At 57.4% G+C, this 22,427-nt stretch overlaps 6 protein-coding genes across 6 annotated transcripts; 3 read left to right on the top strand and 3 right to left on the bottom strand.

Moving 5' to 3' along the window:
* Positions 1 to 829: 829 nt before the first annotated feature.
* On the bottom strand, positions 830 to 1,690 carry GGS23DRAFT_591800 (uncharacterized protein; the record flags this gene model as incomplete). The annotated part of the gene is made up of 1 exon (XM_051517785.1): positions 830 to 1,690. The coding sequence occupies one exon, from the start codon at positions 1,688 to 1,690 to the stop codon at positions 830 to 832; it is 861 nt and encodes a 286-aa protein (XP_051376705.1).
* Positions 1,691 to 4,051: 2,361 nt separating this feature from the next.
* Positions 4,052 to 6,034, top strand: GGS23DRAFT_6263 (glycoside hydrolase family 16 protein). The gene is made up of 2 exons (XM_051521159.1): positions 4,052 to 5,317; positions 5,437 to 6,034. Exons 1-2 carry the CDS (start codon positions 4,458 to 4,460, stop codon positions 5,762 to 5,764), a joined length of 1,188 nt encoding a protein of 395 aa, XP_051376706.1. The 5' UTR covers positions 4,052 to 4,457; the 3' UTR covers positions 5,765 to 6,034.
* Positions 6,035 to 6,714: 680 nt separating this feature from the next.
* GGS23DRAFT_6275 (pyruvate dehydrogenase protein x component) lies at positions 6,715 to 8,709 on the bottom strand. The gene is made up of 2 exons (XM_051521160.1): positions 8,411 to 8,709; positions 6,715 to 8,314 (listed from the first exon to the last, which is right to left on the bottom strand). The coding sequence occupies exons 1-2, from the start codon at positions 8,487 to 8,489 to the stop codon at positions 7,086 to 7,088; spliced, it is 1,308 nt and encodes a 435-aa protein (XP_051376707.1). The 5' UTR covers positions 8,490 to 8,709; the 3' UTR covers positions 6,715 to 7,085.
* A 495-nt stretch (positions 8,710 to 9,204) lies between these two features.
* GGS23DRAFT_591803 (uncharacterized protein) lies at positions 9,205 to 10,191 on the top strand (the record flags this gene model as incomplete). The annotated part of the gene is made up of 1 exon (XM_051517786.1): positions 9,205 to 10,191. One exon carries the CDS (start codon positions 9,205 to 9,207, stop codon positions 10,189 to 10,191), a length of 987 nt encoding a protein of 328 aa, XP_051376708.1.
* Positions 10,192 to 13,052: 2,861 nt separating this feature from the next.
* Positions 13,053 to 15,434, top strand: GGS23DRAFT_608558 (glycosyl hydrolase; the record flags this gene model as incomplete). Its single annotated transcript, XM_051520217.1, has 5 exons — positions 13,053 to 13,197; positions 13,274 to 13,473; positions 13,532 to 13,723; positions 13,809 to 14,719; positions 14,826 to 15,434. The coding sequence occupies 5 exons, from the start codon at positions 13,053 to 13,055 to the stop codon at positions 14,971 to 14,973; spliced, it is 1,596 nt and encodes a 531-aa protein (XP_051376709.1). The 3' UTR covers positions 14,974 to 15,434.
* On the bottom strand, positions 15,031 to 16,946 carry GGS23DRAFT_591806 (uncharacterized protein; the record flags this gene model as incomplete). Its single annotated transcript, XM_051517787.1, has 2 exons — positions 15,031 to 15,199; positions 16,882 to 16,946. 2 exons carry the CDS (start codon positions 16,944 to 16,946, stop codon positions 15,031 to 15,033), a joined length of 234 nt encoding a protein of 77 aa, XP_051376710.1.
* Between the last annotated feature and the right edge of the window lie 5,481 nt (positions 16,947 to 22,427).

The following is a 22,427-nucleotide window of genomic DNA, read 5'->3' on the forward strand; positions in this document are numbered from 1 at the left end:
GCACACCGATAGACAGGCACGTCGTCCGCAGACTGAACCCAGCCCAGGCCCCGCGGTCAGAGGCGGGGTGATGTCGATATACCTACGTGTATTTCCCCCACGTCAATGGTGGAGGCCTCCCCGAATACAAATACTGGACGCTTTATTCTTGCATCTAAGGAGGGGTATATTATGGTGGATTATGTATAAGATCCCGAAAGAGAGACAGACAGACCGGGCAGGAGGGTGAGAACAATGTCCAAGGAGGGTAGGAGGACAGGCTATATTCTTAGGTAGCTGGCGAGGTATGTAAATAGATAGGCGTATCGTGTTGCGTCGCGCGAGGTGTATCCTCTCCTCCTGCCCCCCTCCGTTCCAATGATTATCGTCCCCTTTCCAGCGAGAGAGTATGCCACACTATCCATCCAAACGAGCCTGGCGGCCGCGCGCCAACCGAGACTCGGGGCAAGTACGAGAAAAAACAAAGAGAGAACAAAGCTATTCGGGAGAAATTGTGCAGCGCAGACCCATGTTCCGTGTGTATATGCAACGTAGACACTACCGCCCACCCTCCCCCGGAAGCCGACTGCTTTCGCCTGGCACGCGGCCGCAGATCGCGGTTCCAACCAAACGCCGGGTCCTATATATGCATCGATGTAAGCACGCGCGCCAGCCGGTCCAGTTCCAACCTCCCCGACGCCGACTGGCGAGTGGCGCGCGGAGGGAGGGGGGGGGCACCGGCAGTAGCAGCGGCAACCTTGGATTAACGCTCATCTCCCCTTTCCCCCCCCCCCCCGCCATCCACGTGGCACAACCTTCTCGCGCCTCGCAGACGCCGACCTCGGCGTCTTCAGTCCCGCAGCCAGGCCCTCCGCTTCTCCTCCTTGCGCGCGCGGCGCTTCTCCTTGAACTGCTTGAGCTCGGCCTTGGTGGGCTTCTTGCCGGAGCGCTCGGCCTTGAGGCTGCGGCCGTCGTGCGAGTTCGCGGCCGCGTCGACGTCGAAGAAGGCGTTCATCTGCCGCCGCGACTTGGCCTCGTCCGTGTGCCGCCCCGGCGTGTTGACGTCGTTGCCGCTGCCCGGCTCCCCGCCGTTCTGCCACTGCCCCGTGAACCGGTTGAACGACCCCAAGGCCGCGTACGCCGCCGACGCGTCCACCGCCGCCTGCTGCTGCTGCTCCTGCTCTACCGCCTGCTCCTCGCTGTTCTGCGCGTACCACGCCGTCGGGTCGTAGTCTCCGTGGATCGCCGGGTTGTAGCCGCCGGCCGCCGGCCGCTCATTCTTGGGGGGGTCGGCGGCGGTGCCAGGGGCGGGACCGGTGTCCGAGGTGGCTTCCTTAGACACTCGGGGGTTTTCCCAGGTAGACTGGTTGGTGAACCTGTTATGGAAGAAGTATGCTTGGCTCGTCGCGTCCCAATGGAAGTCCCAGCCGTCGTCTTCGGCTGTGGAGGCTGGTTCGTTCAGCGGAGTCTCGGTGGTAGGGTCGGTAGGTGGTTCGGGCGATGCCTCGCCAGATTCTTGCGAAGATGTCGACGATGTCGGTGATGGGCTGTGCGAGTCGCGAGATGAAGATGGAGCTGGAGCTGCGGTGGGATTGTCACAATTTTCGCCCTGAGACGTCGGCGGTGGCAGGGATTCCCTCGGATTGTCGAGATCCTTGGGCAGATCCGCCGCCGCTTCCGACGACACAGGCTGCTGAGGCTGCGGCGACATGTTTTTTTTTCTTTCTTTCCTACACCACCTCTTGCTCTTGGAATGGAAGGGAGAGATAAATATTCAGAAATGCCTACGGCGGAGTCGAAGAATGATCATAGGAAGGATACATGCTGACTCGGGGACCGCGGATAGTCGGGGTTTATACGATGCTACCACAATTGAAGAGATTCTGAGACGAGGCCAAGGATGAAAAGGTGATAGTTGACAATGCATCGTCAAGCTCCCCGGCTGACGCACCGTCTACAGACGTTCTGGAAATTCCCAATGGAGGTTCTTTATCGGTTATCGGCACGGAAAATCATCGACCACTCGATTACCTCAGATACTGCAGGGTGGGCCAAGCACGGACCTTAAGTTACATAATCCCTGATTTCCGTCCGAACCATACGATCCAAGCCGATATAGGCCTGTTCCTGACACTCGGGGCCCCATGGCATCCCGGGACTCGGGGTAGGTACATGGCTGTATTGTATCTTGTACATCGACTTGGCGGCATGCAGATCAGACATGCTAGGTATGCGGTACGTGGTAACGACACTAGTCGTATGTGCCTGCATTGCCGACACATCCGCTACGTACCTAGGTAGGTAACCTACCTCCTTAGGTTCGGTACCTGGAAAGGAGGTACCTATTACCTTTTCCTGCTTTAGGTTCTTAGGTAGGTACCTACATATACATTTACAGCGGTCTACCTGGTACCTCTAGTGGCTCGCAGCGCCGATCCAGCACAATCCATGGCAAGGCTAAGCCTGTACTCCTACATTCCTGTACCGTACTGCATGCCCTGTATGATGGTGTGTTAGGGTACCCAGGTACCTCTACTAGTCTGGATGTTACTAAACCCGTTCCTCTTTATAAGGGCGTTAGGAGAGACGGAGGCCTACAAGGCTATATCTTAGGTAGACCAACAACCTTCGCGGTTCGTGCCTCTCGCCCGCGAACGAGCCCGTCACTTAAGCCAGCCAGGCGAGGGCCTCTACTTGGGCCCCATCTGTTGCGTTGTGTATGAGTACAAAGCATCCGGAGATCTCGATATCGGTGCAATGCCTACGGCACGCAACAAACATATCCATGCAAGGGTTGTAGGGCCCTCATCCCGGCTGGCTGCATGTCAGCTTCCAACCAACAAACTCTTGACACTCACAAATTCGTAGTCCAGACTCGTCTACTGCGCCACAGGTAAACCGGCACCGTAGCAGCACATGTGCCTTGCCTTGCCTACGATAGATGGCCATTGGGTGTTCGTCGTGTGTTGTGCTCCTATGAGTATGGCGTGCATCGTAAGAAGACGCGCCCCGAGCATCTGTCAGCTCCTCCTACCTGCGGCGTTCACCTCGACTCTGGGCGGACCGAGGCGATGGAGAGCTACCGCAGCCATTCAGCCGGGCTGAGCCTGCACGAAATCCGATTGCCCGCCTCCACGAGTTCACCCTACGTTTACGGGCTTGATCAACGCGGCCGAGAATTGCAGGTGGGACTAGCAGACGTGGCTTGGAAGGCGTCAGTATCAGCTGCCGGGTAATTCCCTCTCTCGTTGACCGGGTTCGTGACAAAGAACCTGTCTGGGAGACCAGCCCATCAGCGCATAATACCTAGGTGCAATGCAGATAGTTGCCTGGTTGCCCTCCCGTATTCAGCTCAGACTCGGCCAGATGCTGCACCCAGGGTTCCCTCCGAGAGAGGCGGTGCGATGAGGTGGACGGATGTCGACAACGATGTGCCGCCGCAATGCTACTGGCACTTCGCAAGGCCGCCCATACACCAGGTAAACTCATCTCGCTACACGTGGTCCACACCTAAGCTCATCTTCATCTCCCTTTATCAACCCGTCGCCGGGCATCCTTTCTATTGTCTCAGCTGTCCGCCTCCCTCCTTTTAGCATTACCTGGGAGGGATTGCCCTCTCTGTCTCGCGAAGATTAGGATTGGCCCGGCTCGACGTCTATTATGAACACAGTTCCGCATCATCAACCTCACATCTAAGCATCTCGAGAACCATTACCTACTAGTGGCCGCTATTAGGTTCCGTTCGTGGTGGCTTAGCCTGACCGCGGCCACGGAGAGTGCTCTCTATCTCTCACACGCGAGCGTGCGTTCTCTCTCCCTCTCTCTCTCTCCAAGAAATACCACTGCGTCGCATTCAAGCCCATTTATCCGACGGAGGGATCCCGCGGTTATTATCCACACATGCATAGGCTAGATGGAACCTAGTTGCGAGGACATTGATGCTTCGAGCGCGTGCTAATAACAGACACCATCGACCAGCTTTTCCTAACCCAATCTGGCGCCGATATGCTAAAACCCTTCCTCGCACTATTTCGTCCTATGTACCGTCGCTACGGATACGTCTTCCGCATCGAAATCTAACTGCAACCTCTCATTCGGCCCTGCGTGGGACTATCGAGATATTGGCAATCTGACCCCCATCTCCGTGTCTTGACTCAATCGACCTTTCAAGTTCTGTTCCCCCAAGGGCTAGAATCTTTGATAAATATTCGGCGTTCTGGATGTCCTCCTCCTCACCTGGACAACTCCTTCGCACTCTCTCTCCCCTCTTTCGTTCGCTGGCCGGCCTATGACGTTATTTTGTCAGCTATACAACAGCCCAGCTTCCAGCGATCTTGGCAGCCCGATCTTCCTCCCGAATCCCAGCTAGCTTCCTTGAAGTTGGCGCGAACTAAGCGCGGCCTTCGGATTGCATCCTCCCAACGGCTTGGTGGATCCGTTGTGGGTAAAGCGCTCGGCACAGTTCGGCAGACGTCTCGATGACCTCCTCGAAGCTCGTCCGGCTGCTCGCGGCCGTGACTAGCTTGGCCCGGTTTTCTATGGCTGATTATCCGGAGGTCACCAGCGATCAATGTGATTGTTACCTTACAAATGGGAGCAGTGGCCATTATTTCAGGACTCACCAGTTCTTCGATTTTCGGGACAGGGAGGCCTCCGTCAACGTGCCGGCCCTCATCGATAGCTCTTCGGATACCAGCGACGCGCCCCCCACCAACGATTACTTGCGGTCTGATGAGTGGACTCAATTCTGGACCATGCAGGGCTGGACCAACGCCCAATCGCTGGGTAGTAATGAGAGCGACGCGTCGGTTCTCATGGTTCAGTCGCCCAACAACATCTATTTCCAGGACAACCGGGATCCCGACGCCGAATCGAAAACATACTTGACCTTGAGGACGGCGCGCCAGAGGGAGTTCCAGTCGTCAGCCGAATTTGTGTCGGTTACAGAGGACTATCACTACCTTTCCGCTCGAATGTATGCGAGAACTATCGGTGCACCAGGAGCAGTAACTGCCATGTTCACTTATCGGAATACTGGGGACGACGCCACCGAACTCGAAACGGTACAAGAATCCGACTTGGAGCTCCGGACTATGGATCCGCCCGGTTACGCCCAATATACAAACCAGCCCTCGTACACTCTTGACGGTCCTAACATAAGCGAAGCGACCCGAAACGCGACGATCCCGAGGCAGAAGCGCTGGTCGGACTGGGCAACTTACCGGATGGACTGGGGCCCGGGAGCCACTACTTGGTTCATCGACGGCGTGGAGACCGCCTCCATAGCCTTTCAGGTGCCTCGGGATCCAAGCATGCTCATCTTCAATGCGTGGTCAAAGTAGGTTTTTTTTTTCCCTTCCTTTTTAAAAAAGGAGCTTAGTGGTGTCGGATTCTTGGCAGCAACTTAGATGCTGCTGGTGCTCTCCGGAGGTGCGTGCTCGCTAACTCTCTCCGTAGTGGCGGATCCTGGACCGGCAACATGAGCGTAGGGTCAGAAGCATACCTCCAGATTCAGTGGATCGAGCTCGTCTACAATAGGAGCACCTCAGCAGCGCAGAGGAAGAGGGAAGAGAGTGGTTCGGGCGTCAACACTGCATCCTTATACTCTAAGGAGAAGAGAGCCGAGGAGGCATGCCACAACGTTTGTAGTATCGACGAGACGACGACGACGGGAACCGCAGTTCTCATGCAGGGTGGCGCCTCCAGGGCGCTCGAACAAATAGGGGGCGTCGGCGCCATTTCTTTCTGGGTCACCATGGTGTCTATTATTGCCTTGGCTCTTTAATAGAGGGCGGGCAGACTTGGGGTTCCGGGGGGCGTCCACGTATGTCGATAGTACTCGTCTCATTTAGACGCTGGACACGGAGTTAATATGCTAGTAGCCGGCGAATGTGAATCGGGTATTTAGTGGTTACCCGATCGCCAAAGAAAAAAAAGGATTTCGCTTGCGATGATTAACACAGGTCTACTTCGAGACATTTTCGGTATATAATTGGGATTGTCTGGATGTAAGGTGATACATACTGCCGGGGGACAGAGTAGGCGATAATTAAAACCCCTTGGGTGTCGCTTGTAGTTTTGGTGGTTATACGTGGGGATCGGCGGTGAGGCTATTTGTGTAAGGTTGAACATCGCCACCCTGTTTTATAGGATTGTTACTATTCCCATAGGATACGCTGAGGAGTCCTAAGTTCTCCCTCCCCTCTCTTAAATCTCCAGGATATTTACCTGTACCGTCAAACTCTTCCCCTCCTACCCCATAGGAAATCAAAGACGCATGAATCACGCGTCCCTGCTAGCCTCGTACAGGCAGATTGGGCGAACCTCAAGCCCTGGTAGCTTGCCAAGTGACCTCGCGTACGCGTTGAGACGTCCCTCGACGGCGCCGTCTCTCCTGCTCCTTCCGCGGCCGAGGGCTGATGCTGCATCTACGCAGATGCACACCGACACATCGAAGAGGAGGAAAGCCAAGGAGGCTTAAGGAGAGGTAGGTACCTCGTAGGTAGCCAAGTTCGGCGGACACGCGCACGCGGGCCGCCACGTTTACCTCCCGGGAGCGAAAGAGAGGGGCTGGGTTCCCCGTTCCCATCTGACACTGTCCGCCCGGGGATCGTCGTAGGCTCAGCAGAACCATCTCCCCCCTCGACTTCTAGGGGCAGACGGCCACACCGGACGGACTCTACCCTACCCTGACCCTCTCCGCTAGAGACTCAAAAAGCGGCGCGGCGGCAGTCCGAAGACGGTCATAGTTCGAGGGTGAAAAATCGCGGGTTATATCGGGAGAAGCCTTACTAGCTGCGCAGTATCTTTACCTCGTGGAGGAGGAGGAATTGGGGCTTGGGTTTTTCCTTCTCCCCCGCCCCTTGTTCCCTACCGCACTGTGCCGGAAAGTGGAACCGTAGGTACAATAACGCCGTCGTTTGCTCGGTAGGGACCTGTGTATAATCTATCGTAGGAGTCGTCCCCGTCCCAGCATCATTATAGGATCTATGAATACAAGGCTGCTCTATCCTCTCTCCAATGCCAAGCCTCCGCTTCTTTCCCCTTTCGCTGCACACCCACTCCCCTGGCACCCCCCTTTCCTTACCACCCTCTCTACGCCTCTCTCAGAAGAACAGTTTTCCGGGCTCGTCTTCGAGCGCTGTCTTGACCCTCTCGAGGAACACCCTGGCGCGGCGCTCCTCGGCCCTCGGCACGGTAAGCGTGAGCACTCGCGCCTCGGACTCCGGCCCGGGTGGGGGAGGCCGCGTGGTCGGTCGCGGCGACGGCTTCGGAATCCGGCCGGCGAGGAAGTCGATGATATCGATATCAGGCAGGCGGGCGGCGGGGGACGCGGGCGGGGGGAGGGCCGAGACCTGTGGGAGGTACGGGGCGCGCTTGGTCTGGCGCTTCGGCGGCGCGAGGCCGAGGACCTGGTCGAAGAGCTCGTCGGCGGTGGGCTGGCGGCCGGCGGGCGGGGGCAGGTCGCCGCGGGCGGCGGCGGCGTCGGCGGCCCTCGCGACGAGCGCCGACAGCGGCACCGGCGCGGCGAAGGTGTCGGCGATGCCGCGCTGGACCCGGGCGGCGGCGCCGAGGGAGACGGGCAGCGAGACGAGGACGTCGTCGGGGACGGGCGGGGCGGCCTTCTGCGGCGGGGCGGCCCGCTTCGGCGCCGGCGCGGCCTTGCGCGCCGCGATCTTGATGTTGGACAGGTCGAGGTGCGCGTTGTGCTCAAACCGGGCCCGGATCTCGCCCGGCCGCGCGCGCGGCACGCTGCCGAGGTACGCCAGCACGTCGCCCTTCAGCAGCCGCCCGCTCGGGCCCGTCGCGACGATCTCGCCCACGACCGACGCGTCCAGCCCGCGCTCCTTGATCAGGTGCGCGACCGACGGGTAGAGGGGGTATTTCTGCGGCGGCGGCTTCCCCGCGGCCTTCTTAGGCTCGGCAGACGTCCCCGCGGGCGCGGCTTCGCGGGACTCCTGCGGCGGCGGCGGAGGCGGCGGCGGTTGCTCCTCCTTCTGGGCCTCCTTCCGCACGGGCGCCTCGTCGGGGGGCAGCTCGAGCTGGGCGAGGTCGTCGCCAGGGTCGGCGACGACGCCGATGCGCGTGCCGACCTGGACGTTCTTGGCGCCGTCGCCGCGGACGATCTTGACGAGGACGCCGTCGTCCTGCGCCTCGACGTCCATGGTGGCCTTGTCGGTCTCGATCTCGAGCAGGACGTCGCCGGCGGAGTAGGCGTCGCCCTCGCGGAGCTTCCAGCTCGCGATGTTGCCCTCGGTCATGGTGGGCGACAGGGCCGGCATAGTGAAGTTCTGCGCCGCCGCCGCCGCCGCCGACGTGCGGAAGCCTGCGCGCCCTTGCGGGCTGGTTAGCTGGGTGCTGCGCACTCGCGATATCGCTCCAGGGCGCGCTCGGTGGTGAGCCCGACGTCGGACGGAGAGGAAAAAAATACCTCGAGTGATGGCATCCTGGGCGGCCCGTCGACTCGCAAGCCTCGCAGACAGGCGAGCCACGGTCGCAAAAGACGCCATAGCAGGCTTGTTGAGGAGAAAGGAGGAGCCCAATGCAGGGTTTTCTTGACTCCCTTCCTGTTTTTATTTTATTTTATTCCCTTTGTTTTCTCTCCCTTCCCTCCTGCGAGGAGCGATTCGGAGCTTACGAGCAGATGCTGCGGGTTGAGCATGTTGGGGATTGTCCGGCCTCAACTGACGACTGTTATTAGGTACTACGGTGTTAATCGATAAAGGGAATTGGTAGGGCATGTGCTTGGGTCAAGGTAGGTACCTGTAGCACAGATATAGACAAATATAGAGGGTAGAGAGGTACCTTAGCACTTGTATGTGCCTACCTGGGTACCTTTATCTAAGGTTAACAGCTGGGGAGTACATCAGCATTAGGGCATCTGGCTGGGAACTTTCCGCCAGTGATAGGTACCTATCAGTTTACATAATTAGCCATGTTAGGAAATCCAAATAAATTACCTTGGTAGATATCGATAACAACAGGTACCCGGGTATTTATCTGCCTTACTGAAGGACTCTAGCTCTGGAGGTCCCACAGTCCAACTTTTTGCCCTACCTACCATGAAGATGGGCCAGCTCCGGATTGTATCATGCCCCTAGAACCTTTTTTCCCCTTCCTCTCTACCTGTTTCCAAGACTTGCAAGATACTGGAATGGCCGCTTGATTGCCCCACTGTCCGGAATATCTGGTATTTCCTCACTGGCTGCCCATGTTAGATACGCAATGGCCACTCCTATCCTATTATGCCGGAGATGTGCCCATCGCGAACTCGGGCGCGACGCCCTCCAGGCCTTTAGAGCATCCTACCGAGCTGACGGGGTCCCGCGGCGGCGGCCAGCTCTTGTTAGGACAGACCGACGGCTGTTTGCGACGGCCGGACCCAGAGCCGGCGCCCAGGCTACTCCGCAACCCTCCAGGCCAGCCGTCGCGCCTACGGCGAGAACAGCACCAGGGCCCTTCTTGAGTTACGCTCAGCAACTCGCGGACAAGACCTCGCCGACCACTCTCTACGAAGTAGGTCCGCAGCGGGCGTTCTTGTTCTCAAGTTACGCCGCCGGCTTCTTCTGCATGTCGGCCGCCGCCGCCAATGTCTGGATAAACGTGTACAACGTCCCAGAGGGAATACCGACGGTGGTCCCGGTCGCCTTCGGCGCGGTGGGGATATTTTTGGCTGCCTTCGGTACTAGGTTCGCCATGACGCCCTCATCGATGATACGTGCTATCAACGTTCTACCCAATAAGTCGGTCAAGGCGGGCCCGGGCGCGGTGGCGACGAGTGCCCAGCCGGTCCGACTCGAGATTGTAACACGGCGCAGCATGCCGTTCCCGTTTCTGCCGCTGCGGCGCTTCGAGGTCGACCCGAACAACGTCGTCATGAAGGCGAACCTGTACAATCCCAAGCCGGCACCATCCGAGTATGCCAAGATGCTCGCGAAGCGGGAGGAGGAGGCTCAGAGGAAAAGGGACCGCGAATACGAGATGAACCATCTGATGACGGCCCCGTTCAGGCACGGGGGGAAGGCTATCTCTCTTGCTTTCTCGAAATTGCGCCGCGGGTTGACTGGGGAAGGGTTTGCGCCCATCATAATCAACGGGGTCCACTATAAGTTAGACATCACGTCGGCCTATGCACTGGAAGACGGACGCGCCTTAGATCGGATCGTGAGGGTCGAAAAGGACCCCAACCTCCACCGGGCCTTGGGGCAGTGATTTCAAATGACTTACCCATGTCTGTGCGGTATGTTCCGAACCGATTCGATCTTCTCGGCCCAGAGCACCTTGCCGTGGATCCCGAAACTTGTTATCTATTCTCTTCCGAGCCACAGCCGTTGAGACGACCGATAGACTCAGCCTAGTTTGATCGAAAAAATACGCCAATTGATGACATTGTGTCCATATACCACACAATATCCGATCGACAGCCAAATAGGGGCCCGTTGTACCTACGCCCCGTTGCCTAACTGATCGAGCCGGGGCGAGGCAGGAGATGAGCATGCCGCGTTATTCCGCGACACGGGAACATCGTGGCATGGACATGTTAAAGAGAAAAATACGTCGGCGGACGCCACGCGCGCAGCTTTGGTGCCGTGGTTGAACTACGTGAATATAACGTTATTCATCTTATTCCCTCTCCTTCTAACCCCTGAGTACAAATTGGTGATTTCTGTTTCGAGATGACGCCCCATGTACTTATGAAGAATGAAGGACGCCCCGTATCGGGGAGGCCGTACTGATCTACTCGCCCGCCCTAAGCAGCAAAGACAAAAGCAAGCGCACCAAGCTCACATACGGGCGACGGATTCTGTCCGCTATTACATGGATAATCTAGCACTATGAAGATGGAATCCAGGCCCTGAAATAATGGAGGCTCTAACACATAGTATATCAGTATATACTTCCACAGAAGTTCTCCACTTGGATGTGGCGACAGAACGATGCGGCCGACCAACCTGTGCTCTTCAAGATAATAGCCAAATCTAGGTATTATAATTCCCTACGGCCGTCCCGGAAGCTGCCCTCGTTTAGGATAGCATCAGCTCCAGATTAGGCGCGAAGCTTAAAGTCCCGCATGCCGGATGAAGAGCGTCTGCCGTTGCCACCGAAGATCAGAGTACCAGGGTGTTGACGATCCTTCTCAAAACCGGCAGCAGCTATAATCAATCTCTTAACCACGAAGAGACGTGGCGCTTACGAAGGCTCTCTCCCTTCTTTTATACGCATAGGGACAGCCTGGGGACAGAACGCTCACCTATCTCTTCCTACTACTCTAGGATGACTCCCCGAGCGTTCTCGTCTAACATCGATACTGATAGCTATTCAAGCTATCTATACGAAGATCAGATCTGCCCGTAAGCCTGTAACCTCGTGCCGCGAAGCCAAAGCTTTAATCTCTTGGCCGTGTTATCTACGGCGGTACACATGTTCCGAAACAGGTAACAGAATTGGCGTTATTACTCTCTCTACCAGCATCTCTGCTCCTCTTCCTCCTTCGGTTTGCCATCATCACTCCAGAACTACCCGGTACACAAACGGCTCGTCCAGCCGTGCCCCCAGTTGCCCACGCGCTGCAACCGCTTGCAATCTCGGTACGCCTGGCCTGGCGGTGACAGACTTGGTGAAGGACTTGACGTGCTTCAGGAGCTTAGAGGCCCATTACAGGCTGTCGCCGAGGGCGTCGTAGTCGGTTATGGGGCGGTAGAACCCTAGGGTCGAAGGAGCCACGATGACGTCCGCCTTCGTAGGGCCACTGCCTTTGGCCCAGGAGAGGAGGAGGAGCCCGCGGAGGCAGTCGAACATCCACGTCGATTCGCGGCCGGGGATCTCCGCCACCGACGGCGACAAGTTCCTCACCGAAGGACACCTAAAGACGGGTAGCCTCCGGGACACAGGCCCTTGTAGCCGGAATGGCCACCCGCAACCTCGTGGCCTGGCCTCAGAGCGCGGCTGTTCTCGTAGTGCTGGTCGAAAAGAGCCTCCTCGACTAGGTACCTGCCGCACACACGAGAAACCTTCCCCACGGGCTGCTGAGGACGCTACTTAGCCTCACGACTACGACGAGGAGGCCGCGAGGAAGATGAGCGCCGACCACTTTGAACACGTCAAGGGCAACTAGACGCTGAAGGCGAAGATGGCCCTCGACCAGGAGCACCAGCTCAGCTGGAGAGAGTCCATCCGGCTAAACCCCAACTTGGGGCATCGCCTCCTCGCTAATTCTCTCGACAGCCATCATCATGGAAGGCTACGATCTCGCTCTAATCGGTGGATTCTACGGTTACCCCGCACAAGTCCTACAGCCCCCCCCCATCCCCCGCCCCCCTTTCCCCCTAGTGACCTTGCCGAGGGCTGGAAGAAAGGGTGAGACGCCGATAACAGGACGACGCGCAGGTTCCAAGACAGGTTCGGCGACCAGCCCAGCCCCAACGAGCGCTGAAGTTAGCTCATTATCTACCTATACTTTGTGTTCTAGCTGTGTGGAAGAGAGCTACAGGAGGGAGAGATGAATCAAAAGTAAATGCCCCATTCGTTCCAAACGTCGTGTGCCTTCGTTTTTTATCCCCCCTGCCCTATGCTAATCGCAAGTAGGTACATGTTGAACCCACCGTCGCCTGTCTCACGCAGCACTTCGCTACATGTGTAGGTAGGTATGTTGCTATCCCTACTAGTCAGCGCCTAGGCTCTAGACGGGTGGGAGATGCTAGCAGGAGCCTCGGAACTCTTGTCTCTATGCCGATGGGCCCTGGGCCTGCGCAAGAAGTGAGGGTCAGCCTCCCCACGCGCTCCGCTCCAAGACGCCTGTTCGCCCCCCAGGTCCGTTGTTAGCGAAGTACCGGTACATCGAGAACCCGGCGGGCGTAGTATGGGCGGATATCTGCATAGCTATGTATATCGAGGGCTGCGCGTGGTATCATCCACCGACGCATTCCTACCGTAGTCCCCGTAGCCGAGGGATCAGAAAGGGATTATCGCACTTTGAACGTACCTAGGTACATCCCATCGGGGCCGGGTGGCTATAAAGCCTAAAATCCCCGTCTTGAACCAGACGGGACACAGATCTCGTCAACAACTGGACCATGACAACTTCAAATCTGCTCGAGTCCAAGTCGCGATGGCACCCTACACCCTCGTATCATCTCAAGGCGCTCCGGGGGTGGATGAACGATCCTTGCGCCCCCGGCTTCGATCCCAGCACTGGTGAATATCACTTGTTCTATCAATGTAGGTGTCTTCCGTCTTCCTCGCTCGCCATCTATACACCGCGCCATCGGCAGACGGTCCTAACCCACGGAACTAGGGAACCCCAAGTCCTGCGACTGGGGCGACATCTGCTGGGGCCACTTCGCCAGCCCGGACGGTGTACGCTGGCAGCACAACGGCGCCGATCCGGTCCTAGCGCCCGCCCTCTCCCACGAGGACAAGGGCATCTTCACGGGCTGCATGCGCGCGGCCTGCCCGCGGGGCGAGAAGCGCCAGCTCACCGTCTTCTACTCCTCCGTCCGCCACCTCCCCATCTACTGGACGCTCCCGCACACGCGGAATTGCGCTGGGCGAGGAGGAGGAGGAGAAGCAGCTCTATGGTGTTCTCTCCGGAGGAGTGGTCGGCGAGGGGCCGAACGCGTTTCTGTATGCCGTCGCGCCGGACGACTTGGCGACGTGGACGTACCTGGGGCCGCTGGTCGATATCCCGGCCCGGCTTCGCCGCCCGGGCCGCTGGGGCGGCGATTTCGGCGTGAACTGGGAGTGTGTGAATTTCATGACTCGGGGACGGGACGGACAGATTCGAGTGTTTGACGATGGGGACGGAAGGCGGAGTAAAACGAGGACACCAGAAAACACAGAAAACCCCGGGGGAAGAAGATCCGCATGGCCTCTGGGCGCTCTGGATGGGCGGAATTCTGAAGAAAGATTCAGACGGCCGGTCCGTCTTAGCCTACGATTTCGGTGGCGTCTTGGACCACGGGACCTTCTACGCGCCCAACTCGTATAAACACCCCGAAACCGGGGAGAGGATCGTGTGGGGATGGATAAGAGAGGAAGAATTAACGCTGGCGCGACGCGAGCCGAAGGGCTGGACGGGCTACCTGTCTTTGCCCCGCGAGTTATTCTTTCTGCGGCTGCCGAACGTCATCCGCGCGCTGAAGACGCCCCTCGACGATATCTCCGCCGTAAAAGTCCTGGACCGCGGATCTGCAGGCGGCGGGAGGGCAAAGACCGTGCGCACTCTTGGCGTGCGGCCGTGGCCGGCGCTTGGATCGTTGAGGCCGGAGGCGTCTATGAGCCGGCCGTCGATCGCGACGGATAGGAGCAGGCCTCGTCTGCTCGCGGTGACCAAGTCGACGAACTGGGAGCTCGAAGCCACCATCAAAGTGCGCCCAGGCCTCGAACAGATCGGCTTCCACGTACGGCACGACCGAAATTCGGCCAACTCGACGAAAGTATATTTCTCCGCCGGAGAGGAGCAGATTGTCGTCGACGAGACCCTGTCGAATAGCGAGGCAGATATCAAAAAGGAGGCACTGGCAGGTCCGTTTACCCTGTTTGTTTTCGGCAACGACGGGTCCCAGGTCGTAGAAGATCTCCGCCTGCGTATATTCAGCGACGGGGATGTCCTCGAAGTGTTTGCCAATGATCGCTTCGCCCTTTCCACTACCGTCTATGCAGATGCTCTGAGCTGCTTAGGCATCAGCTGCTTCGTGCAAGGCAAAGGTCTCGACATAGGCGGGTTTGAGTCGACCCGTTTGTGGGAAGGGCTGGGGAGCACCGGGGGGGATGGGCCTAGGACGAGAGACAAGATATAGACCAATTGGACCATAGCGTTCATGATAGATCGGTACTATTCACCGAAGGATAAAGCTGGCCCAGGGCGCCAATCCTTTCCCGCGAAAATGCTTCTTGTCGCTCTCGGATCCGTTTAAACCGGAAGAGGAATTCGACAGGAATGATGAAATCTTCGACATGGGCGCTCGCGTCATCCCCATCTTGATCGCATCTTAGCGGCAACGCCACCACATCTGCGATAGTACTCGTGATGTCCTTTGGCTCACTCGCCATTCACTCGGCCGTGACGTCCCCCCGATGCTCCCGATGCTCCTGCCAGTGGGCCAGAAAGGTATCGTCCATGATGAGGAACAGGGATGTAAACTGGTTAAAGCCAAGCTCGGCGTACCGGGGGACGGTGGGATCCGGCGTTGGGATGCCCGACTGGAGAGGGCCGACCACGCTAGGGCATCCCGAAGCTACGACTAAACCACACAAATGCTATCATCGAGATCTCGAGGAAGACATGATCTGGGGTACGCTTACCACCGGCTCCTCGATCATGTGGCCGTTGGGGCCAGGCTGTGGAGACTTGTCCGCTTGTAAGTCTCGAGGCTACGCTGCACCAAACCGTCCACCTGGGCCGTATCCATCCCAGGCATAGTATCAAACCGCTAGAACAGAAATGTAGTCACCGAGGCAAAGGTATAGACGGAAGCTTCATCTTCTAAGCTACGATTCATGCCATCGATAGCCGCAAGGATGTAAGCACGAGGTTGATAGGGCAGACAACCTGCTGGTGTCGAGGGAGGAGGCGGGCGAAGGACTCTCTAGGACAAGGCGAGGAGGCCGGAAATGGCTGTTCCAGAGACTCGGGGCTAGAGACGAGAAGACTGCCTGGCGAGTCTGCCGGCGGGTCGACGCCGGGTTTCCCGGCCGGATTCCAGAGCTATTCGTCGTCCCCGCGAGTCCGGGCCACCAGCCTACCACGGATGGGATGGTTCCGCTCGCTCGATGCCGGCGGGACGACGCAGGGAAGACTGAGGTGAACACATTGAGAGCAAGGATCGGCATTGTCGTACTTAACCTTTCGTATACGATAGCTGTTACGAGCTCGCGTGGTTCTGCGCTGCGCAGCATTCATACAGCTCTAACGGAAAGGATTCGGGTAGTTGTTGTCGCATCTGGGACGAACGAGCATCAGAGCTTCTCGATCGGGAGCTACCAGAGTAGTGCGGAAGCCCCATGGCACCGTGACCTACTAGACTCGGGCTGGCAACGGTGACTACGGTAAGTAGGTTAGGTAGGGTGATAAGGGGAAGCTCTTGCGCTTCAACACAGCTTAATTGCCTATTCACCTCTCCAAAGCTGTCAGCTAGCTAAGGTAACTAAGCGGCTGGCAAGGGGCAACCGAGTCAAGGCGGAACTATCGCGGCTGGTTAAGTACCTATGCCTACCTGGCGTTCTCCTCGCTGTAGGTTCTAGTATAATACAGCCTCTAGGTGTAGATAAGTTGGCAATTAGGCTCGTATAGTACTTTTAGGTATATGGAGGCATAGATTGGATAAAAACGATCCGTAGGTATGTACGAGAAAACGCTCCCGATTGAACAAATCACTAGCTCTGAATCAGGCTGCTATCGGCATCGTGTGGTAAGGCCAACCTAGCAGCTATCGCTTCGCATCGTCCAATTCCGGGGCCGGCCAGCTGGCAGTACGTGTGTAGTGGCTTTCTGCTCTGCTGCAATACACACATGTATTGCCAACGTATGCGAGGAGCGGGTGGAGTAAGCCAGCTTCGATGGGGGAGGTCCACCAGATGGGCACTTGGACTGGAGCGTCGGTGATTGGCCTTGGCAGACGAGATGAGGACGAAGACGGCGCGAGGTGGAAAGGAGCTTCGAGAAGAGCGTGTTTGCGGATCCGAACGTGGAGAAAGCGTCTGCTAGACTTGTTCCCATCTGGTTATCTTTCTATTGGGTACTCGGCTTGGGCCAGGAGATTGCGACGTCGACCCCAGATACGGTGCCAAGCACGAACGTGCTTAACGCGGGCGGTTTCGACCAAACCGAATGCGACATCGCCCCCGCCTCTGGCCCACGTTCTATTGAACCCCCCTTCTCGCCCAACTGAGCCTTATACATACGAGACGATTTCCAATGACTTGTTCATATCATACGTGTTCAAATTCCCCCAGAGCGGCATCACCATCGTGTGATCGAATGCCCACCGCAACACGCCGAGAAGTCGACACGATCGCCTCGGTGATTATTAAATTAAGGGGCGGGGTACGAACCCAAGACCCGCCGAGTCTTGGCTTTCGTGGGACGGTAACCTGCTGAAAGTTGATAGGTGGTTATTAGGAGCTTTACGGACTTGTCGGGCGAAATCTCGGCTCCGGCTACTAGGCGGGGCGGCCTGTTGTGGATCGCCCCTGACGGGCCAGCAAGAAGTCGTCGTTGCGGTCTCGGCACCCCGACGACCACGATCTAGCTGGGACGGATCCCCAGGACAGCTTGGCAAAGTGTCTCCGAAACATGGGACGGCGGAGAGACCAATCAGTCATGACAACTCTCCGAGGACGACACGCGAGACCCGGCAATGTATGTTTTGCACAATTTGGCGGTGCCACCTCGGTTGACTCAGGATCACAGTGGAGCTAGAGCCGAGTCGTCAGACTGGGTCGGACGAGGTGGTACGGAGGGGAAAAAGCTAGCCCGGCGCCCTTTTATCGAGCCCGGCAGATATAGATACGGGCGTGTTCTCATGCTGTTTGACAGCTGAATCTTTCGTAACTTTCGACCGTGTTTCCGTGCCACTACACGAAGTCGACGTGGCCGGCCAATGAGAGACGGAGCCTCGTCGAGGCTGGTAGTTCCCCCCCGTGACCGAGGTCAGCCGTGCATGTGGTGCTCGTCGATGAGTGGTCAACTGATTCCCCACGGGATCGAAGCTGGGTTCAGTCGGCACCCTTGTCACCCTCCCCCCCCCCCCCCCAACCTTCACGGCTTTGCCTCATTAGCCCATTAGCCGACATGTACGAAGGGATTGGCCCGACCACCTGACAGGGATGGATGGGTGATGTACCTATATGTACGTCCGTATATAGGTATGTGCTTCTCTGAAGTGACACCCCCTCACAGATCTGCAGCACGACAGCGGAAATAGTCGCTAGAGCCAATGAACTGGGAGCCAGAGCAGGTATCGACGCCTTCACCGCAAGAAAGATATACCTACCTATGTCAATACCGATACATACCTAGGTATATGTATACATATCACATAGGTGTACGCAGTAGAGGCTGACGAGAGGGGGGGCGGGGGTGAGGAGGGAAGGAAACCCGCTTTGCGAAGGTCCCAACAGCGGTTTGTCGAAAGGAGCGCGGGGCAGCGGCACCACAATCCCTCCGCCTTTCTCGCCGCACAGGGTAGGTAGAGACAAAGTGACTAGACAAGTATGGCAAGGGAAGGGAAGGGAAGGGAGGGCGAGCGGGGTGTGGTAGAACTGCAGGCTGCAAGAGAATTTTCTTCGAGCTCGACGAAGGCGTGGGGACGAGGCGGTGAGAGGTGTGGAATTGGCGTATGGCAGTGGGCGTAGACGTGATGCGACGTCGATTCGACGTCGGTCTGATCTCCATTCGACAACCGTTCTTGGGACAGGCCGGAGCGCCCAGCCTGCGAGGTAGGCTCGAGGCAGGCCATCCGTTTGGCCGTCAAGAGTTCCGATATAGCATCGGGTGGATACGTGTGGGGGTTCAATCCGCGCGTTGGCGGGTGGTGTATAGCCCATGTACGGGGTCGGAGGCAGAAGAAGGCCCACGAAGGGCAGAGAAGGCAACGAAGAAGAACGGCAGCAGATGCGCAGAAGAGGCAGAAAGGCGAGGAAGTGGGTGTAGGTGAACTGATTGTAGTGCCATTTGACTGGTCAGTTGACCTAACCTCACGACCGTAGGTGGTGGGGGGAGGGAGGGAGTTGAGGATGCGGATGGGCGCGAGGGAGCGAGGAGGGTGAGGGGGTGGAGGGGTCTTTTGAGATGCCTCTCAGGGATTTCTTCGCAGCCTGTACTTCCGCGCTGGCTCCTCGAGGCCGTCGCCGAACAGGTACATGTTCGCGGTACCGTCGCGTATCAGCACAGGTGGACAGGTACCTGGGGTACCTGGGCCGCCGGCGCCTTTGCCCTTCTATTTTCGTGCGGCGAGAGCCGTTCGGGGCTAGTGTGGCGCAACTACGTAAACATGCAGATCGAGCGAGGATGGGGATCTCTCTGGGTGTGGTCCGTGCGCGCGCGTACTGGATGGCAGCAGCCGCAGATGGCGCCGTACACGGGCCACAGATAAGAGGAACAAGCCCCCGTTGTGCTGCATACCCAGGTACCTATGTACCCTGGGTACCTCGAAACTTGCTGGCGGGTGCACTATTACGGGCCGGAGGTCGACACCTATAGGCAGCCCCTAGCGCCGTATCTATAGGCAGTCCCCCCAGCGCGGTACCGACAGGCAGCCCCTATAGGATGCGGTGCAGATTCCGGGAGAAGCGCGCAGCGGGCGAGATAACCTGCCTGCGTGTGGCGGAGGCTTACTCATAGCATCTCAGCCAGCCCGGTCTCTCTCTCTCGACGGGTTGCTCAGGGAAAAAAAAAATATCCACCGCCCGAATCATCCCAACATCCATGCGATAGTAGCCTTATAACTGCGGCTGGCTGCCGAAGCCGTCCTGTCCCGTCCTGTCCCGTCCTATATCGCCCCTCCCCCCCCGCTCGACGATTCAGCCGTCAACGTAGGGGCAACAATGTTGTGTACCGGGTGTCACCCTTCGCCAATCAGACCCTCTCCGCCGCGAGGTGGCCCGGCGTAGTAATAAAGCGCCGGTGAGATGACACCGCGAGTCTCCTGGACAGCGCCGATCCCCCTCCCCCTCCTCCTCTCCTCCCTTTTCGACGCAGCCACGACGGGACGGTAGTCATCCTTCTCCTCCGCCGACTCGCCTGGGCAGGCAGCGGAAGTGTGGAGGGTACGAGTTCTCCCTGCGACCTGCAGATGCAGTCGTGTACCAGTACGGTAGCACGGCAGCGACGTCGAATCAGGAGGCCAGTCGTCTTGGGCGTGTTACCATATTGGGTGCTTCGGCATTGGGGAGAGGCTGGCTAGTGGGCGGAGGGCGTCTATTTACATATCGCCCAGCGTCTTGGCCGACGCCATCTCTCTTGATGCCGAGAACCCCCGGCCAAGCCTCCTAAACGAGACTTGGGGGGGAGGGTATATTCGTCGCTATCCCTTCCTGTGATAGGCGGAAAGAGGGTGGTTGCATTCTCCACCGCCTTCTGAGACACACTTTCTCTCATCCTTCCTCTCCATCTCGCTCTCTGCCTCTCTCTCTCTCTCTCTCTCTCGGTTTGGTGTTTTTTTTTTTTTTGCATTACCGCTTCTTTCCTCCGTCTTCCTCACCTCCAACATTCTGTCAATGACATCTGCTGAGATCAAAGGCTGGGACTTGGCTTTCTCCGTCTCGCCCTAGTCCTGCCAAGCTAAGGCAATCTAAGGGAGCTAAGACTGACGGGTTCTCGTGATGAGAAGAGAGTTTATCGGGATCTGACAACCTGGGAAGCGCGGGCAAAGTCGCCTATCTATATCGGAGAGCCCCTCCTCCACGTGTGTGGTGTGTGTGGGCGCGCGCGCGCACTCACGCACGGGCATGCGCATCTCAGATGACGCATATGCATGACTGGCAAGTAGGTTTAGGATGGGGGAGCAGTAGCATTTATCTCGAAGCGGGAGGTGTCGCAGCGATATCGCGATGCGAAGCGGTGTGATGTTTTTAGATAAAGATTGCAGCCTATTCAGATGAGATGTAGACGGGCCTATTGCGAAGCGGTGTGACTGCCGGGCTATTCTGGTTACAACGATTCGCGACGCTTTCATATTCCGACCGACCGAACTTGATCAGCGATACGTTCGATTCCCCCCCCCCCCCCCCCCTCCTTTCAAGGATGACATCCTTTTGCAGGGCGCCGGGACTATGGTACTCAGCGATACACTTTCAGGGTTCGGTGCGGTCTCAAGGTAGGCATAAAATGCACATCACACCGGATCGCTGCAAAGAAGATCTGGTAGTTCTGTTCCTGTGGTGTCAGGCTCGACCCATCGGGACCTGGTCGGCTCATGTGACGCTGCCAACGACGGAGCATCACGATGGCGCGATCATTGCCGGCCGCGCATGCTTAAAATTCCCGCTGTTGCATCATCGCCTCATGGGAATAGCGTGCAAGTGGGCATCGTGAGAGCATCGTCGCCGTTGCGTGTCCGAGTAGCCACCGCATGTTGGGGGATTGAGTCTCGGCGCCAATTTTACCCCTCCGTCGACGTTCTCTAGGCTCTCTATGTCGACGCTTTCGACCAATCATGCGCGGTCGGCAGCAGCACGCCGCCCAGGGATTGTTGCCGTCATGTACCTCTTTTGAAACACACGCAAAGCAGCGATGGCGTAGTCACGATGATCATGTCCAAAGTCTGGATTAGGTTTGTGGAGTAGAGAGAGAGAGGGAGGGAGGCGGTGGGGTAGTTTCGAAGCAGCATCACATGATTTCCACTGTTCACGTTCACGGCCGCCTGTGAGAGATTTGCGAGGAGATTTGCTATATACCCTCCCTTACTAACCTATAGCCATGCTTAAGTGGGGTCAATGACATAATTGCTGGCTCGATTTCGGGATGCCGGGTTGGCGAGAAATCCGTGGATGGAAAAAGGGGGAGTGGGGAGGGGGGTTTCGGGATCCGGATATTTAGCCTTGACGTAGATCTAGGGATGGCGTTGCCCGTGCTAAGCGGTTCGACAGTATAAGGCTCGGGCAGCGGCCAATCACCGAGGGGAAGTGCTGTGATAGAAACACATGGATGCGTGTGGACGAACGCAGTCTAGTTGACCAACAGTTCGGAGTCCAAGAATCGACGTGGAAACTAGAATCGACGACGATCTTAGTGAGGGGGATAAAAGCAGAGACTGGCAAGTGGTCACGATCGACGGGTGACGGCCGGAGCGCTAGCAAGCCTCACCTTGGAACCCTCGGATAACTGCTCGCTAGGCTGTTTATTAAATGACGATACTAAGGTATGAGGGTATATATACGGGAAGACGACTGGTATTTGTGTTTAGCAGAACAAGCGAACTGGGTGGTTGCCTTTTAAGGGGTAGGTATAGAGAAGTTATCAGGACGGTATCCCGAAGTGGGATGCGGGCGATAAACAAGTGCGCCGGCACCGAGAGGAGAGTAGGTTAGGTAACTTTGGTTGGAGGCAGCGCACAGACGGGGGGAGACGTATCTAGGTTATCTAGCTATAGCAGGTTTGTAGATAATGTATGTGATGATATATAACTAGGTGTATCCATAGAGGCGCGGGTGTAAACGGGTTGTCCGCTTGGGTTGGCTAGTTTAGGACCGATCAGTAGGGAGGATGCGAGATGAAAGAAGGCTCCGACCGGGGGGGACCCATGAATTGGACCCTGATATACCTCGAATTGGGCAAAACTGGCCCCCTCACTCGGACGTTATTACCTAAGATTGCCAGGGAGAAAGCTGGGCGCTGCCATGGAAATGACCTCACCGCAGTAGCAGTATGAGTAGATACTATTATATGTTGGTCTGTGTTTTTTTTTTCCTTTTTTTTCTTTCCCTTTTCAGCTGCAAATGGCTTTGGC

This window comes from Durotheca rogersii, assembly GCF_024521655.1.
Source record: "Durotheca rogersii strain YMJ 92031201 chromosome Unknown GGS23scaffold_1, whole genome shotgun sequence".
Taxonomy (NCBI): Eukaryota; Fungi; Ascomycota; class Sordariomycetes; order Xylariales; family Xylariaceae; genus Durotheca; species Durotheca rogersii.

Bases quoted from the DNA above. Each gene is read 5' to 3' on its own strand.
- GGS23DRAFT_6263 (XM_051521159.1), top strand. From the start codon at position 4,458: ATGACCTCCTCGAAGCTCGTCCGGCTGCTCGCGGCCGTGACTAGCTTG. The intron at 5,318-5,436 runs GTAGGTTTTTTT...CTCTCTCCGTAG, and splicing joins ATCTTCAATGCGTGGTCAAA to TGGCGGATCCTGGACCGGCA.
- GGS23DRAFT_6275 (XM_051521160.1), bottom strand. From the start codon at position 8,489: ATGGCGTCTTTTGCGACCGTGGCTCGCCTGTCTGCGAGGCTTGCGAGT. The intron at 8,315-8,410 runs GTATTTTTTTCC...CCAGCCCGCAAG, and splicing joins CCAGGATGCCATCACTCGAG to GGCGCGCAGGCTTCCGCACG.